Below are 19,658 nucleotides of genomic sequence, written 5' to 3' on the forward strand. Positions count from 1 at the left end.
TAACTGAAGGCTAGTTTAATAAGTATGAATAATCATCTACAGGTGCCCACTGGAAACTGGATTGATTCTTTGTAGTTGTCCAGGAGAAGAGGAAACTCTGCCCTCAGAAAAAAAGAAAATCAAATAATCGCCTTGGTTTCCAGGAGTCCCAAAGCAAAGGATACCTGGTTTTAGTTCCTTATTTCTTGTCTCTGTGTGTGTGTGTGTGTGTGTGTGTGTGTGTTTGCTGTTTTAATTTTATTTTTAATGATGTTTATGTAGTTGATTAGGGTGGGAAGGGTCGAGGATTAGGGGAAAGTGAGACCACTGTTTCCAAATTTTCATTTTCTTCCTGAATCAGGTGGAAGTGGGGAAAAGAAGGGGAGAAACTGCACTCAGCCCCTCAACCACCTGAGCATTGGGGATAGGGAACGGCCACTAGATGTCATCCCAGGGTCCTCTATGTGCAGCATGCTCTGAGGGGTCTGCTCAAGTGGTTTTGATAGTTCTGAAATGCCATTGATCTCATCAACCCAAGGATGAGGAAATCCTTCTAAGGTCCATCCATTGGCCTACACATACCACCTTAAGGTCTCCAGACACTTTGCTGTCAATGTTTGGCTGGGGTAGTTGATCAATTTGTCCTGCCCTCCTTCTTCTGCTATGGTACCACATGTCCTCTGAAGGCCCCAATGGGCTGCCATATCCTCCATCTGGCTATCCATCCACTGCTCTAAGTCACTGAGAAGGCCCAGTTCTGACACATGCACTCCACACTCAGACCACAGATCCTGTCATTCTCTCCATGGTTGGAGTTCTGAGTCCAGCAGTTCAGTTGGGAGGAATGCCAAAAGAAACCTCATCTGAAGTGATCCCAGACCTGAGTCTTGTGTGTGCTTGTCAGTACAAGATCTGGTTCAGTCCACCACCCAAATAAGGCTATGCATACACTGGTAGTTACAGTTGCTGGGTTAATTCTGTCTTTGAGGATAGCCAGTCTGCAACTGGCAAGACGATTTAATCAGGAGGAGATAATGGAGAACCCACTGTCGCTGGGACTGTCTGCGCTGAGATTTCCCTTTCTCTTACATAAACCAATGGATGCTGCAGCCCAGTCCAACCCTCCCCACCACATACTCAGCCCACATATACTCGCAGGAGCTGCAGCCCAGTCAGAGCAACTCCCAATAACTCTAACTAGACCTGTCCCCAGACCTGGTTCCTGTGCTTGCCAGTTTGTGCAGCAGATTGGTCCAGTCTGTCCCACATCCTATTCAGCTCTCATACATGTCAAGAGGCATTGAAGCCTAGCTCAACCTAACCTACCCCTCTATTCAGCCCATACTCATTTTGGAGGGTGCCAACACTTGTCTAGCCAGGTCCACCTCCAGTGCTGGTTCTCATTCTCACCAGTGGGAATTGCAAACCACTGTTTCACTACCGGGCTCATTCCCAGTGTCAGATCTTGCATTCTCTAGGTGGTTCTGCAGTCTAGCTTGACAGGATTTTCCCCGAGTCCCAGCATTTGCCAGCTGATGCTGCGGCAAAGCCCAACCATCCTGCTCTTACTCTGGCCTATACATGACCAGTGGATACAGTCAGTCCAGCGTGGCTCTCTCCCAAACCCACTTCACAGGCAGGCCAACAGGTGTTGTAACCCTGCCTGACCTGATCTGTCCCCAATCCCAGTTCTCATGCTCACCAGTAGGATCACTGGCCCAGCAGGAGAACCACCCTCATCCCCTATACCAGGCTTGCACTGCCTCATCCCAGGTCTAACGTGTGCCTGGTGTGCCCCCATTTCCAGCTCATACTGGTTAGTGTTGCAGCCTAGCCCAGTCCAGCCCGGCCAGCCCCCAGTCCCAGCCCTAATATGGAATGGTTGGTACCGTGGCCCGAACCAGCAGGTGAAGTGAACTGGTCCAGCCTGGCTTGCCCCAGACCTGAGCCAAAGGTAAGTCCATGGGTGCCATAACCTATCTTGATCTGGGTTGCTTCCTTCCTTGGTTCTTGTGCTCACCTGCAGGGACTGCATCTTGACAGAGAAGTTCCCCAGGATCCTCCATCAGAACCTCTTCCCATGTCAGATCTCACACACACTGGTGGGTCCAAAGGCCAGTCCTACTCAGTTCACCTCTGGTCATAGCAGGATCAGTGGCCTTTTCTGACTGGCCCTCACCCTTTCCGGTTCTTACTCGGGTGCTACAGCCCAGCCAAGCTAGTCCACACCCAGACACAGCTCATCTATGACTCTGCAGGGACAGAGATCTAGCCCAGTCCGTCCTATACACACCCTGGGTGCTGCAGTCTAGCCCAGTTGGCATACCCCAAACCCAGTCCACATCCATGCCAAGAGACACTGTGGCAATGTCCAGATCAGACCACAGCCACCGCTCTAGCCCCCGCCTCACTAGTAGGAACCACAACCCAGCCAGGGCATCTCCCTAGCTCCCCAACCAGGCCTGTTCCCAGCCACAGATTTCACGTGCGCCAGTGGTTGCACTGACCCAGCTTGGCATAGTCCCTCACCTGTCTTAGCCTTTGCCGTGGGATGCTATAGTCTGGCCTGGCCTGGCCTGGCCAGCCCTCCAGTCCCAATTCTAGCTGGTGGGTGGTACGTCCTAGCCCTACCAAGTCTGCTCCCATCCCTGACTCATGCAAACTGGTAGGTTTGACAGGCTGGCCTGGCATGTCCTGCACTCCACCCTAGCTCCTGTACCTGCCAGTGAGCTAAGGTTGGTCTGGCCCTACCCAGTCTAGCCCCTTCAGAACCAATCCACAAAACTGCCAATGGGTAGAGCTACCTTGCCTGGCGTGACCAACACCCAGGCCTGAATAACATGCTCACCAGCAGGAGCTATGGTCCATCAGAAGAGTTTCCCAAGTCACCCCACTAGGCCCACTCCCAGACCTAGATTTCACATGTGTCGGTGGGCACTAGGCCCTTTCCTGGCAGAGTCTGCCACCCTGTTTCCCGGCCTTTGTATGAGTTGGTGGATGTTGCAGCCTTGCCCACCCCAAACTCTATTCTTGGGTGCACATGCATGTGCTGCAGCCTGGACCAACCCAGCTATTCCCAACCCAGCCATTCCCAACCCAAGTACCCATGAGCATCAGAGGGTTCCATGGTCATGTCTAGCTCACACCAGTGACTTCCTTCCACTTTTATGGAGCTGGAGCCGTGGCTACACTCTCTTCCATGAGCTCTGGGGTCTAGTGACTCGCACAGGGGACTGTCGGAGCAGGCCAGAGACCACACACGTATTTAGGTCCCAAGGGCAAGTGGAGAGAAGGCAATGAAAGGCCTCAGGCTAGCATGGTATACCCAAGGGTCTTTGCCCGAGGTCTTGCGCATGCACTTTTGTCCCAGGCAAGTGGAGAGGCAGGTTCCCAGACCTGCACATCTCTGGGAACCCACCTATGATCTTGGTCTCTGGTAGGCAGGCAGAGCTCCATGCCAGCATGCCATCCCACCAGAAAACCGGGCTTGGGAATTTCAGGCTGGGGAACCCATGTGCTCCCAGGCACAGGGACTATGCATTGGTCCGAGAAGGGGGTGTGGGGATGTGAAGGAAGGAAGACCACTGAGGGAGTATGTTGCAGGTGAGGAATGGCTTTTGGGGAATTTCCACTAATAAGGCCACTGTACTTGCAAGTAAACAAGAGGGCTGAAACTAAGCAGTTTGGAGAGGGGAAGCTGGAAGACCTTTCTAGGACAGAATGATGCACCTGCCCACATGGGAGACCTGAGCTGGGTTAGTTAGCATCAACCACAGTCAATGACCATCCACCAGTACACACAAAAGCTAAGGCTGGAGGCAGGGCTAGATCACAGTACCCACCAGTGAGTGCTGAAACAGAGGATGGGTCACCTGAGGCTGGGCCATGACACTAACCAGCACATGTGAGAACCAGGTCTGGGAACAGATTTTTGTGGGGGATATGTGAGACCTACTCTTGTGGAACTGCAATTCCCACTGGTTTTAGTTCCTTATTTCTTTCTAAAATGGTTTCATTTTTCAGCCTTAATGTGCTTTCAGTCTCACTATGACCAAATACAGTCATTTTTACGCGGTCATCCGAACATACATGAGAAATAAATTAGTCTGCACAGCTGTAGCTAATATAATTTTATCAGCAACATAAATGCCAATGGAAATGTGTTGTTACTGTACATTGACCATTACACTGTACACATTACACCGTACACCTGATCATTTATGTATGATCATAAATGAGTGACAGTTAATCAGCCACAATGCTCAGATGACATTTGTTTCCTATTATTCTCCCATTACATTCTGGAATAGGAGAGTTAGTCTTGCATTGAAAATTTTTTTAAAAATTCAGCTTTGTAGATTATATTATGACAGGCAATTATTCAGGCAGATACACTTTTAAGATAAGCAATACTAAAGAATGACATTTATAATTTATATGACAAAGATTAAGCAACAGGCTTACCTGTGATATAAATAAGAAACAACAAAAATCCACTTGGACAACAAACTGGAATTTTTATGAGAATTTTTCTTATAATAGTTCTTTGAAAATAAATTTGATCAAAGAAAACAAAACATTTATCATGTTTGATATAAATACTGGTCTAACCAATAAAACATTAGTAAATAAAAATGTGACCATGTTGGAATTTTCTTTACTAAAGTTAAATTTTCCAATGTCATTTTTCTAACAAATGCAAAGCGATTAAAAGCTATTCCTTAAGAGTAAAATATACTTAGTTCCCTGTTGGATAGCTGAAACCGCCATAATTTACTTCAAAATAATTTAGTTTGCCAGTACTTAACTGTTTCCTAACATAGCCAACAAATACAAAGACAGCATAACTCGGTGGTTTATTATCACAAAAGTTTGCAAAATTTCACATGGAGGGCTGGAGAGGTTGTTTCTGAACTGGGGCAATGAAGAGTATGAGGATACTTCAAAAGGCTCATGGCCAGTATTGTGTCTCAGTGGGTTAAGCTACCACTTGCAGTGACAGCATGCCACATGGGACTGCCAGTACAAGTTTTGCATGCTCTACTTCTGATCCAGCTCCTCTCTACTGCACCTGGGTAAACAGTGAATGATGTACTTGGGTCCCTGTCATCCATATGAAAGATCCAGATGAAGCTCCAGCTCCTGGTCTCAGCATGGCCCATCCCAGCTATTGCAGCCATCTGGAGAATGACCCAGGAGATGGAAGCTCTTTCCCAGTCTCTCCCTTTCTTCGTCAGTTTGCCTTTAAAATAAATTAGTCTTTTCATTTAAAAAATATGATTTTATGAAGAAATTGTTCATGGAATTCAAAAGTTCTTATGTCCGATAAACCTCTTAATTCCATTTTCCACAAACTTTTTGAAGTACCCTCCTATTTTTCGAAAGCCCACTAAGAGAATTAAGTTAACTTAATTCTCAGTTTGTTTACTTGGCTGTGAGGGAAGGAAAAGAGTCGTTAGTTTTGTTTTTGCTTTTGTTTTCTCTGTAGAAAACCTTAACACAGAAGCAGGATGGAGCAAGAAAAATTGGCACTGATCTCCAAGTTCAGGCCAGGTATTTAAGCACCTAAAAGGTAACAGGAGTCGGTACTGTGTATTGGGTAAAGCTGCTACCTACAGTGCTTGTATCCCATCTGGGCACCAGTTCAGTTCCTAGAAAAAGAGCAAATGATGGCTCAAGGACTTGGTTCCTTACACCAACCTGGAAGACCTGGAAGAAACTCTTGGCTCCTGGCTTCAGATTAGCCCAGCTCCAGCAACTGTGGCCATTTGAGGAGAGGAGTGAACCAGTATCTGTAAGCTCTCTCTCTCTTTCTGTATAAATATGTGTCTTTGTAACTGCCTTTAAAATAAAATAAATATCCACAAAACAATGGGTGTGGGCCCGGCACTGTAGCCTAGTGGCCAAAGTCTTCACCTTGCATGCACCAGGATCCCATATGGGTACCGGTTCTAATCCTGATGGCCTCACTTCCCATCCAGCTTCCTGTTTGAGGCCTGGGAAAGCAGTTGAGCATGGCCCAAAACCTTGGGATCCTGCACCCGTGTGGGAGACCTAGAAGATGCTCCTGGCTCCTGGCTTCGGATTGGCACAATTCTGGCCATTGCGGCTGCTTGGGGAATGAAACAACGGACTGGCAATCTTTCTGTACCCTCTCCTCTCTGTATATCTGACTTTCCAATAAAAATAAAGCTTTTTAAAAAAAGGAAGTATATCACACTGATTAGTAACAGCATTGATCCACATTAAAGGACAACACTGATTCCAATCTAAGCAGTGTGCTAATTAGCTATGTAAACCTGTGCAAGTATGTAAGATACTTCGTACCTCAATTTCTTCTTTGATAAAACAAGAATACAAATACTAACTACTATACATTATGGTAAATCACAATTACCAGGTGTTAGGGAGTAACCTAAGTTTGGGATAAAGAAATAAACAAATTAGAAAACAGGAAGAAGAATACTAAAAGTGGAGTTGGCAATTGGTGCAACAATAAAAGTGACATTTGGGATACCTGCATCCCATAGCAGAGTACCTGAGGTCAAGTTATAGCTCCTACAGTTTCAACCAAATTTTCTAAAGATCATTCTGGGAGGCAGCACTGATATGGGAGACCTGGGTTGAATACCTGACTCCTAAATTTGGCCTGGCCCAGCCCTGGCTGCTGTGGGTATTTGAACCAGGAATAAATATCTGTCTCTCTCAATGTTTATTTGACTCTCATGTAAGAAAACAAAACTGAGGAGGGCAAGGGTCAATGACACAGATCCAGTCACCTGGAATCAGTCAACAGCTTTAATGGAGGAGTGTAGTAGTGTGACCAGGACGAAAGCAGGCACCCTGGGGACAGGTGAGAGTTGAAAAGGCTGTCTGCAACCACCTCATGTATTAGGATTTACACCAGTGGTCAGGGAGTAGTTTCTGGAAGTCAAAGGGGCAAATGCTGCCAGCTGTGTAGACACTAGACACAATCATGAAAGGCAGAAGTAAAAAATTAAGGCCACTTAAACAACTCTGCCAATACTGAGTTACAGCATTCATGAGCAAGTGTTCCATAGCTTACCAGTATGCAAATATATGTATGCATGTACATGCAAGGATGGAGCATTGCGAAGACAAATATCATACACTAATACATTTTAAAACTTACAGATGCCTCAGTAAATTGACAGTAGTCTTTATACATCTCATTCAACTACCTGAAACAAGAATGAATTTTTGCAAAACCCTTTTTTAAACAATAAAATGCACAGGTTTATTTGCTGTCTGTCTACCTTCTGCAGGACATAAATGCCATCATGGCAGGGATTTCTGCCTGCCTCCAGCACTGCTATATTCCTGAGACTAAACCTGGGGAGCACAAAAACAACAGCTGCCAAGCAAAGTGGCCCAATGACTCATGCACTTGCCCTTCAGGTGAACAGATGCTCCTACCTCTAGCAGTAAATCGTCTTCACAAACATCCACAGAAAAAACTGTCTGTCAGTACCATGCAGGTGAACAACAATGTGGGGTTGGGGAGAAGGAGCCTGGTGTTGCAAAGCAATTTAAAAAGTAGAGAAAGGAATGACAGACAACTATGTATTTATTATTCAACTGTTGAAGGGACATTAAATACAACTAGGAACTCAATCAGTTATAAACTACTAACAAAAAGTAAGGTGGACTCAAAGGTGTACCTCAACTCTACTTTTACTTATATGTTCTCCAACTTATCTACCAGAAGGCAGTTATGATGATGATGATGATGATGATGCAGCACATATCTGAAATACCATCAGAAAGAGCATAACACCTCTACCTAATGAAAATTCCTGAATTCCTCCACTTTAGTAATGGGAGACACAATAAAAAGGTGAGTTACTGGAATACTATAAATAAAGAGAAATGTCACCAGGTGGAAAGTGGAGTCTTTACAAATGCAAACAAAATTAATAAACAGGGGCCACAGGAAATGAATGAAGAAGGCCTCTTTTATGAAATATGTAACAGAAAAACAAAACACTTTCGGCTAATATATAAAAAACCTAAGTATTTATCTCTACTTCAATGAACGTATTTTCTAAAGTTTAAAATGAAGGTTTCTAAATGTTATACTGAAATAATGTCTTCTAGGTTTCTGCAGACTTCGATTCAGTTTTCTCATTTGGCTAGCCCAGCATCCTCTCACTGCTACAATTAGGTGTCTCAGGACACTAACAACTTTTTCTTTTTTTAAGATTTATTCATTTTTTTTTTTTTATTTGGAAGGCAGATTTTACAGAGAGAAGGACAGAGAGAGAAATCTTCCTCTGCTAGCTCACTCCGCAAATGGCTGAAACGGCCACAGCTGAGCTGATCTGAACCAAGAGCCAGAGCTTCATCCAGGGCTCCCACATGCGTGCAGGGGCCCAAAGCCCTGGGCCATTCTCTGCTGCCTTCCCAGGCCACAAACAGACCTAGTCATGAACCCAGGACATGAACATGTGTCCATACGGGATGCTGGCAACTGCAGGTGAAGGATTAGTCTGTTGAGTCGGCTCCAGAACACAAACGAATTTTGCAAAAACCATGGGGCTGATAGAAGAAAAATTTCTTGCCCAAGAAAAAATTCTGTCCTAACATTCACATAAATCTCTTGCAGAGGGCTGACTTCTGAAAACTATCTAAATTTCACAAATTACATCCTTATACTTCAGAAATCAGTGCTTATTAAGGGTGATATCCCAACATAGAAGTTGCTTCAGGGCAGGAATTTTCAGTGTAGGCTGTTGAGGGAAAAGAGAAATCCCCAAAATCCCTACAATCATTCTTCTATCACAGAAAGTTTAAGAGCACATTAAGTATCCAGAAGTAGAAAGTTTCCCTCTCTGAAGAGTTCACTGGCATCTATCCCTTTTGTTCTCCCTTCTGGGGGTCTTTCATCCTTTGCTAGGACTCTGTGCTTAATCTAAACCTCACTATTAACAACACCAACACCAACCCAGCTCAGACATCAGAGTCAAACCACACAAGTAGATATCAAGAAATTAGGAATAATCAAATATGACACATTCACTCAAAAAAGGGTAAAGCCCATGATGGTAGCAGGTCTTCTTACCAGGAACTGCATAGTAGAGTCAGCGGGTCAAATCCAGCAAGCAGGAGATGCGGCAGCCATTCCTTGTATTTTGTTTGTGCTTTAACTGCATAACTTATAAATTCAGATATATGGCTCCAAGGTGCCACAGGGCAACCTTTCTTCAAGAAGTAGCGAAATACTGAAAACTTTTCATATTTCAGGCAATATGCCAAATGAAGTTCATTTAGCTGGGCTCCATATTTCAAAAGAATATTCACGATTCCAAAGGACTCACAGCTCCATTACAAAATAAGATAAAATTAAAAAGTTAGACCTTTACACACAAAAATTTATTCCTATATATTGTTAATAGTAATTATATACAACAGATAACAACTGTAGATAGGATAGATATTTTTTTAACATGTCTAATATAACGGAGTTGGAAACTTTTACTTTGAAAATTCCCCAGAATGGTTTTCAGTTTTTCAAAGATTTATTTATTTTTATTGCAAAGTCAGATATACAGAGAGCAGGAGAGACAGAGAGGAAGATCTTCCATCTGATTATTCACTCTCCAAGCAGCTACAACAGCCGGAGTTGAACCAATCTGAAGCCAGGAGCCCGAAGCCCCCTTGGGGTCTCCCATGTGGGTGCAGGATCCCAAAGCTTTGGGCCATCTTCGACTGCTTTCCCAGGTCACAAGCAGGGAGCTGAATGGGAAGCGGGGATGCTGGGATTAGAACCGGTGCCCATATGGGATCCCAGCGCTTGCAAGGTGAGGACTTCAGCCGCTAGGCTATCCCACCAAGCCCTTCAGTTTTCAATGGTTTTTAGTAAGTACTCCCCTTACAGGTTAAAGCAGTTGTATTACTTAAATACACAGCTTTAAAAATTATCATTAATAGAAACTCATATTTTCATATAACTAAATATTTCAATTCTATCAAATACCTACTAAATAGAGTTAATAAACAATGTGGTTGGTCTCTAAAGATTTATGATTCATTCCACAAATTTCGAAGATACCACATCCCATGTATACATTTACTAATATACTTCATTTATTCTCCAACATGTTTTTTAAAAGTTTAAACAATATTTGCTTTATAATTAATTACTCACATAGCAATTATGGATATTTATAACTTCATAATCTTGTAAAAACCAATAAATGTCTCCTGTCTGCTAACATGCCATTTGTTCTTGACGGGAAGCATGCCACCATTCATATCATTGTTCTAGAATATTACGACCCTATTCAGATGTATCTTGTTCCTCTGGCTAGCTTTAGACACAGTAAAAGCTGACAGTCTATTGCCTGTAGTCTTGCACTACAAAACATGCAAAGGATATCCTTCTGAATGAGGCATCCAAACAGTTACCACTTTAAATTTATCTCAATCACTTTGACCTCATTTAACTAAGCTCACATTATTGCCTGCAGTTATCTCTTGGAGAGTATGCTACAGAAGAGAGAAACTACACATGGGCTGCTAAACAAGACACTGCATCATTACAAATGTCCTACACAATTTTCAAGAAACTAGAAATAGTCTAGACACATGTGTATATATGTACAATTTGGAGCCTGTCAACCATTCTTCCGTGAAGCAACTGAAACCATCAGTAGCCTAACCACAGATATACTAGCACTTAAAAGTACACATCAGAGGACATACTTTTGCTACAGAATATAAGTGCTTGCTATTAATATCCCCTAACTATGCCTTATGAAATCAGATGCTACAGATAGGCCTTCTAGCCACTTCCCATTTTAAAAAAGTTAACAAAACCAAGAAAAACTTTTCCCCAACTATAGACAAACTGCCTAGGTTGCCTTGTACCTAGGAAAATGTTACACTGTTAGGAGAAAAGCAGTATATAGCTGGTGGGCATTCTGAGCCTGGTTAATATCAAATTTGTGTTAATTATACTAGCATGCCAGCACGTTGCTTATTCATTCATTCATTCATTCATTCTCTCTCTCTCTCTCTCTCTCTCTCTCTCTCTCTCTCCCTCTTTCCCTCCCTCCCCCTCTCTCTCACTCTCTCTCTTAAAATATGGGGAAGGTAGGGAATGTCACATGCTAACCTATGCCCTGGTCAGGGTGCTGCACACTGCCCAGGGCAGGGGATCGGGGGACAAATCGGAGTGGGAGAGGCCAAGGGCAAGTTTGACAGGAAGGAATGACTCCTGGGCTCTTCCATGAACCAGGCCACTGCACTCTTAAGTAGGTGAAGGGGCTGAGATGAGGTAGTTTAGAGTGGGGAACCCTCCGGCTGATAAGTATGAGAGCCAGCGCTGAGGGAAGGAGGCAACACTTGTCAGCATGTGTATGAGCCAGGTTGGGAGCAGGTTAGGCTGAGCTAAACCATAGCTTCCACAGTGTGCACAAGAGCCAGATGATATAGACTGGGATGGGTTAGGCCACAGCAGAGGTTGGCACACACAAAAACTAGGGCTGGGAGTAGGCCTGGTAGGGATTATTGGGGGTTGCCCTGACTTAGCCATGGCACCTGCTCATATACATGAGTACTGGGTCTGTGGTGGGTTGGGCTGGTCTAGGCCGCAGCACCGATCAGTTTATGAGATATGGTGCTGGTGTGGAACTAACCACACAGCTGCATCTATCCATATGGGCATGTGCTCATGCAGGTGACAGACCAAAACTGACCCTACACCAGTTGGCACACCCAAGAGTCGAATCTGAGGTCACCCCAAATGAGATTTCCAAGGGGACTCCCAGACTATATCACTGGACTCAGACCCTGGCCACATGGAAAATCTCAACATATATGGTCCAACCTTGGAGTACATGTGTCAGGACTAGGCCTCTTCAGTTGGGTGATGTCTGTGCAGTGGACAGCGTGTCAAACTGCACTCAGAGGACATGATGGCCAACTCAGCTAGGACATCAGGGGACATTAATTGCCTAGCCAGAGGATGGAAAGCAGAACAGGTTAGACGCATCTCCTGGCCAGGCTTTGCAACTTGTTCCTGGGTCTGTGGATGCACAAAGGTGGACTCGGTCAACCAACAGACATAATGAAGATTTTCTCAACCCTGAACAACAAAACCAACAACTTCTCAAAAGTATTAAAACCACTCAAATAATAGCCTTGGAATACTCTTTCCCACATCAGGGTCTTCAAGTTTCATCAAATGACCATCCCCCATCCCCAGGTGCTGATGTAGCATGACAACAGGAAGTGGAAAAAAATGAAGTATTTGTCCCACCCATCTTCCTCCATATCTGACCCACCCCACCCTAACTGGAGACCCACATGGGCATGAATCCCTCTCAAGTATGTAAACAAAAAGTAACAAAAATTTTAAATAAAAAAAAATCTTGATCAAAATTTCAATATAACACATAGACCTAAGACTCATGCTATGAAAAATTTTAAGGGACAAAGCCAAAAGATAAATTATCCTTCTCTAAAGTGTGAGAAAACACGGACACATAAATTTTCTAAATTAACAAACTTTACAAAGCATTTTTTCTAGGCACTGTGTTAAATGTGCTACACGCAAGATTTCCCCTCCAAGATAGCCCTTGGAGACTCTACCACTATTTACATTCTGGATGTAAAACTGAAGCTTAGCCAAAAAGGCTAGTAATTGGCAGAAGTGGAATACGACAACACCAGAATCAAACTGTGATTATGACACAACAAATTCTGAAATATCTTAATTCTAATTAGGAAAACTGAAGACTTCTTGAAATAATCAAATTGAAGCATGTTTTAAAGCTAAACATATGTTTCTGTAGGTATACTGCTTAAAACTTCAGCATCTGAAATTATTTGTATAAAAACAACACCCTAGGGCCCGATGCCGTGGCCTTGCAGCTAAAGTCCTCGCCTTGAACGCCCCGGGATCCCATATGGGCGCCGGTTCTAATCCCGGCAGCTCCAATTCCCATCCACCTCCCTGCTTGTGGCCTGGGAAAGCAGTCGAGGACAGCCCAATGCATTGGGACACTGCACCCGCATGGGAGACCCAGAAGAGGTTCCTGGTTCCCAGCTTCAGATCGGCGCAGCATTGGCTGTTGCGCTCACTTGGGGAATGAATCATCGGACAGAAGATCTTCCTCTCTGTCTCTCCTCCTCTCTGTATACCTGACTTTGTAATAAAATAAATAAATCTTTAAAAAGAAACCAAGACTCTATTAAAAAGTTTAAGAAATTACAAACTACAAACTAGAAGAGAAATACAGAATCTTCTTCAACAGAATGTTGGTTACATTTTCAAAGTGTATCTCAACGTTTCCTTCAACCTCCAAACACTCTTTAGAAGTGTTTACTCATTAATCATAAGAAAGCAAATAATACAAAATGCCCCTCAAAAGTCTATAAATACGAGAATAATAGTATATCTATAATAAATATACAAGTTCAGCGTATATCTCTGGGTTTTACAAACCATTGTAGACACACTGCCCTCTCAGGAATCCACAAGGCACATCACCACAGGTAAAACACCAGAAAGTCTCCACTAGAGAAACCTATTCAACACTGTTTAATTTGTGTTTTTCAGAATTATTTAACTACAGAATTCTATACATCTCACTTAATACCTATTAATAAGCTATGAAGTTAGTATTCTACAAAACATCTACCAGAAAACCAGCTCTAAACTTCTTCCAGTTATTGTACTCACATTGCCTCATGTTAAAGGGGAAAGAGTATACTCCTGGAAACCTCATGAAATGATCTTGTACTAAAAGCATTAAAATACATAACTAAACTATAATTTTCTATGAGATTAAAAACTCAAAATAAATTGGAGAATTACAAACAAAGAGGATTACTGAGAATTTCTCAAATATATACACACATTCCAGCAATGTATGCCCCGGGATCCCATACAGGCACTGGTTCTAATCCCAACAGCCCCACTTCCCATCCAGCTCCTTGCTTGTGGCCTGGGAAAGCAGTCAAGGACGGCCCAAAGCCTTGGGACCCTGCACCCACGTGGGAGACCCGGAAGAGTTCCAGGCTCCTGGCTTCAGACTGGTGCAGCACTGGCTGTTGAGGTCACTTGGGGAATGAATCATCGGATACAAGATCTTCCTCTCTGTCTCTCCTCCTTTCTATATATATCTGAGTTTGCAATAAAAGTAGAATAAGTCTTTTTAAAAAAAAAAGGAGAAATTTAACAGTGAAAATGTATAGACCTTATTCAGGGCTTGTACATGTTGTACATTGTGTTCTTGGAAATTTAAGAATGTGCAGATAAACAGTAGTCACATAAAAATAGTACAGTAAGAGAAAATTCAATGAAGTTATAGAAATAGGCAAATACCTGGAACACTGAAAGCTTATTCAATTAAGCAACAGAAGAGTTAACCAATTCAAGAGTGTGCAGATAAACAGTAGTCACATAAAAATAGTACAATAAGAGAAAATTCAATGTAGTTATAGAAATAGGCAAATACCTGGAACACTGAAAGCTTATTCAATTAAGCAACAGAAGAGTTAACCAATTTGTTAGCTGACACATGAAAAGGCTGTTTCACTGTTTTCACTTCAGTCCTTAGCTGAAAATACCAAGTATTGTCAGATATGCAAAATATGATAACCCAATGCATACAATGGACTCTAAGAAAGTGTGATAACAATGATTAGAAACAATGAGAATGACAAAATGTGGTCAGAAGAACTATGATAAGCTATAGCCTTATATAACAGCCATTAAATCCTTGTTCAAATCATCTTGAAATTTCTCAACTTCCCTCCCCTTCCCTACTTCAGTGGCAATAATTTTTTTTTAAAGTATGTTCTCACTTAAGTTTAATTATTCAACTATGCCCTTGAAAGACTAGTTACGTATCAGTGCAGTATTAACCTTTTGGTCCCAAAGCTTAATGGTTACTACTTTTAAAAGAAAGTAATGAATACATTGGCCCATTCACAAGTTCTTACTTGGAAGAAAACAGCTTATAGAACTTTGTGGCAGCCCCCAAAACAGACCTAATTGTGCTTTGTAGGAAGCTTGGAAGACCAACATTTCCAAGAGGATCAAAAAGCAAAGTTTCCTAGTTCATATCTGTGACCAGAGACAGCTGTATGCCATATTCCTTATCCTTTATTTATGGTTTACAGCAACTTGATCCTGAGCAGACTTTATTCCAAATAATCATGCTTAGATTTGCCAACCTTCTTAAATACACAAATAATCCAATGTTATACGCTTTGGGCCATTAAAATTTACATATATTATTCTACACCAATATTTCCTCTTATTCTGGACTTAATCTATTGATATTTTCCCTTGGATTCCTAATGCTCTTGGTTTGTTTTTTTTACTCCCTTTCCACTTTTTTTTCTATGTTCTTCTATGAAAATTGTTTCTATTGGTCCATCTTTATATCAATTTATCTTTTCTCTGTCACTTCCGTTTTGCTAGAGAAGCTATAGGTGAGCTTTTCATTTATGATACTATATAATTTCAGTTATAAAGTTTATTTTTGGTTCTTTTTGAAGAGTTTTTCTGCTTAGCTGAAAATTCCCACCTTCCTGTTTATTCCATATGTTTAGCTTCATTAAACAACGTGTACAATATTTGCTTTCAGTTATTTGATATTTATAATATCTGAATCATCTCAGCATTGGCATTTGCTAACTGTCGTTTTCCTTCCTGTTCAGTCATGTTTTACAGAGGTTCTTCATTTGTCAAGTCATTTTAGGTCATGTCTTAGACATTGTGAATACCATGTTGCAGAAACCCTCAATCCTATGTAGGTCTTGTTTTAACTCTTATAAAAATACTTTATTTTAGCAACCTAGTTAGATTCACACTGTTTAACCTTCTACAGGGGATCCAACTCAGTTTATTTCTCAAAGTCTTTACTATGCTACTTTGGGCCTGATGCCATGATTGCACCACGCAGAGTTCACCCTTAGTCTTTTATTAGCAGTTTGCATTAAGCTTCCAACAATCTCTCTTTATGCATTTGAAACTTTGAGTGAGTGAATCCAAAAACGTACAAACTCATACACAGAAGTAGGGGGCCTTCATCTTCAGGATGTAAAAAAAGAAATCAACTGTAGAGTTCTTCAGAAGTATGACTCTGGGGGCTGGCATTGTACGTAGCAGGTAACAGCATCCCATACAGGTACCAGTTTGAGTCCTAGCTGCTCTAGTTCTGATCCAGCGCCTGCTAATGCTCCTGGATAAGAAGCAGAACATGGGCCCGGCGGCGTGGCCTAGCGGCTAAAGTCCTCGCCTTGAAAGCCCCGGGATCCCATATGGGTGCTGGTTCTAATCCCGGAAGCTCCACTTCCCATCCACCTCCCTGCTTGTGGCCTGGGAAAGCAGTTGAGGATGGCCCAATGCATTGGGACACTGCACCCGCGTGGGAGACCCGGAAGAGGTTCCAGGTTCCCGGCTTCGGATTGGCGCGCATCGGCCTGTTGCGGCTCACTTGGGGATTGAATCATCGGACGGAAGATCTTCCTCTCTGTCTCTCCTCTGTATATATCTGGCTGTAATAAAATGAATAAATCTTTAAAAAAAAAAAAAAAAAGAAAGAAGCAGAATATGTCCTAGCGATCAGGTCCCTAAGCCCACGTGACAAACAAGGAAGAAGTTCCAGGCTCCCAGCTTTGGCCCTGCCTAGCTCCTAAGGTTGTTACAGCCATTTAGGGAGTAAACCCACAGCAAATTCTGTGTGTGTGTGTGTGTGTGTATGTGTCTCCCTCTCTCTCTGTAACTCTGCCTCTCAAATAAATCTTTACATTAAAAATATAATAAATATATACATATACACACACACATACCTCTGGAGTACTTGCAAAAGAAAAAAATTATTTTTTAAGTCACTATTTAAGAATGATGTAAATATTCTGCAAGCAACAGTAAAAGATCTCTTGTTCACCAGGAATAAAATATATAAAAAACATTTTTGTGGGGCAGGAGTTTGCCGTAACCGTTAAGGTACTGGCTGAGTGTACACTTTCCACATTTGTTTGGTAACCAACCTTGCCTCCTAAACTACAGCATTCTGCCTATGATGATGCTGGGAGGCTGAGTGGTATCCCAAGTAACTGAACTGCCACCCATGGGGGAGCCCTGACTTGAGTTCCCAGTTTCAGCTTACCAGACTCTGTCCTGGCCACTGAGGACATCTTGAGAATGAAGCAGAAAATAGAACAGCAGCTTGCTCATTTTCTGCCTCTCAAAATCAAACAAACTCCAAAAACTGAATTTTTAAAATAACATTTCCTTGATAGAGGTAGTAAAAAAAAAATGTGTATAATGTAGTTAATATCCACATGATTAAGTTTAGCTTTTAGGCTCATAAGAAGTTTTACAAACATAAATTTAAAATGATAAATCACCTAAAATATATAGTAACCGACTTACTTGATAAAAATTCTTGTATTATTCTGAAGAATATAGACATCAGAGAATTATTACATTTACTTTAAAACAATGAACATGTTCACTAAAGTTATCATACTAAAAATGCAATCCAGAACCAAAGAAGAAAAGACATTCATCTTACTTTTGCTACAACTTTAATTAAGAAAGTATCTCACGCAGGAGTTTTACTGTTTGTTAGCAGTGTAGCACTGACACATACTAAGTTCTGACAAGAAAGTCACTTGCAAATACATCTCCACAAAGAAATCAAAATTTAGGGCCAGGCGGCGTGGCCTAGCAGCTAAAGTCCTCGCCTTGAACGCCCCGGGATCCCATATGGGCGCCGGTTCTAATCCCGGCAGCTCCACTTCCCATCCAGCTCCCTGCTTGTGGCCTGGGAAAGCAGCAGAGGACAGCCCAATGCTTTTGGACCCTGCACCCGCGTGGGAGACCCGGAAGAGGTTCCTGGTTCCCGGCATCGGATCGGCGCAGCACCGGCCCATTGCGGCTCACTTGGGGAGTGAATCATCGGACGGACGATCTTCCTCTCTGTCTCTCTTCCTCTCTGTATATCTGACTTTGTAATAAAGTAAATAAATCTTTAAAAAAAAAAAAAAAGAAATCAAAATTTAGCAAAAAATACATACTCCTTTTGGAAAGCCATGCACATGGGAGAACTGAATCCAAAGACCAGGCACATCTGGGCATCTGGGCTGTAGCCACTGCAGAGAAGCAGCTCTAGGCACTCTTCATGTCCTCCAAACACTGCTGAGTACACAGGGCTCACTTTGTCTGGCCGAGTGTCACGAGCCCGGTTAGTGACTGGTATCAACAAGTCCAAGATTCTACAAATACACACATTCAGGAAGACATAATGTTTTCATATGCTTATACAGATATAGGCAACATTTCCACAGCACATACCTTAAGAATCACCCATGGGCCCGGCGGTGTGGCCTAGCAGCTAAAGTCCTCGCCTTGAACGCCCCGGGATCCCATACGGGTGCTGGTTCTAATCCCGGAAGCTCCACTTTCCATCCAGCTCCCTGCCTGTGGCCTGGGAAAGCAGTCGACGATGGCCCAATGCTCTGGGACCCTGCACCCGCGTGGGAGACCTGGAGGAGGTTCCAGGTTCCCGGCTTCGGATTGGCGCGCACCGGCTGCTGCATTCACTTGGGGAATGAATCATTGGACGGAAGATCGTCCTCTCTGTCTCTCCTCTCTGTATATCTGACTTTTTAATAAAAATAAATAAATCTTAAAAAATAAATAAGAATCACCCATAAAGGATGTTGGTTTGTTTCTTACATTTTGAAAGGCAGGGCTTCAGAGAGAGAGGAAAGAAGAGAGACAGAAATCAATCTTCCATACACTGGTTCACTCGCCAAATGTCTGCCGATGGCCAGGACTGGGTCAGCCCTAAACCAGGAACCAGGAAGCCCATCTTAGCCTACCCACAAAGATGGCATGAGTTCAAGTCCTAAGGCCATTTTCAGTTGCCTTCCAGATGCATTAGCAGGAAAATGGACTAGAGGCAAAGCTGCTAGGACTTGAACCAGTACTCTAATTGGGATACCAGTGCTTTTACAGGAAAGTTTAACCCTCTACGACACATTGGCCTCTATAGACGTCTTCTGTCTTCAATATACCGTCTATGTACACTAAATCACTACATGTTACGTACTTAACTTCAGAATATTACATTTACTGTTGTTTAATAAAAAGGTCCTTTAATATATCTGAAACAAACTAAGTAATATTCTGGTAAGTAAAAAGGTAACCTGTTTTTCCTTTTAGTCTGTTTGTCAAAGATTTATTTTATTTACTTGAACAGCAGAGAGGGAGAGAGAAGGAGCTCTTCTATCTGCTGGTTGTCTTCCCAGACCAAATTCAAGAGCCTGGAACTCTATCCAGCTCACCATGTGGGTGACAAGGGTCTGAGCACTTGGGCAATCATTTGCTGCCTTCCCAGACACATTAGCAGGAAGCAGGACCAGTAGTACAGCAACCAAGTCTTAAAGCTATGCTCTGATACAGTATGCCAGCATGACAAGTGCAGGCTTAACCTGCTGTATCACAATGCTGGAAGAGCTTGCTCTCTCTGTCTTCCTCACTGTATGAACTCCACGTTTCAAATAAAAACAAATCTTTAAAAAATACTTGTTTTCTTATTAAAGTACCAACTAGTTTCATTTTTCCAATTAGTAAGAACTTTTAAAGAGAAACATGATATGAAAAATAATATTTCCACCAGGAAGAAAAC

General features: G+C 42.6%; 1 protein-coding gene across 4 annotated transcripts in view; it reads right to left on the reverse strand.

Moving 5' to 3' along the window:
- The window catches only part of ASB3 (ankyrin repeat and SOCS box containing 3), a 92,497-nt gene that overhangs the window by 19,520 nt on the left and 53,319 nt on the right, over positions 1–19,658 (reverse strand). For all 4 annotated transcript variants that reach the window (XM_058667776.1, XM_058667779.1, XM_058667778.1 and 1 more), the window contains 2 exons: positions 18,043–18,240; positions 9,062–9,319 (listed from right to left, as the gene is read on the reverse strand). In XM_058667776.1, the coding sequence (XP_058523759.1) occupies positions 9,062–9,319; positions 18,043–18,240 (456 nt within the window). The remainder of the gene's footprint in view (positions 1–9,061; positions 9,320–18,042; positions 18,241–19,658) is intronic.

Source organism: Ochotona princeps, chromosome 8 (genome assembly GCF_030435755.1).
Source record: "Ochotona princeps isolate mOchPri1 chromosome 8, mOchPri1.hap1, whole genome shotgun sequence".
NCBI lineage: Eukaryota > Metazoa > Chordata > Mammalia > Lagomorpha > Ochotonidae > Ochotona > Ochotona princeps.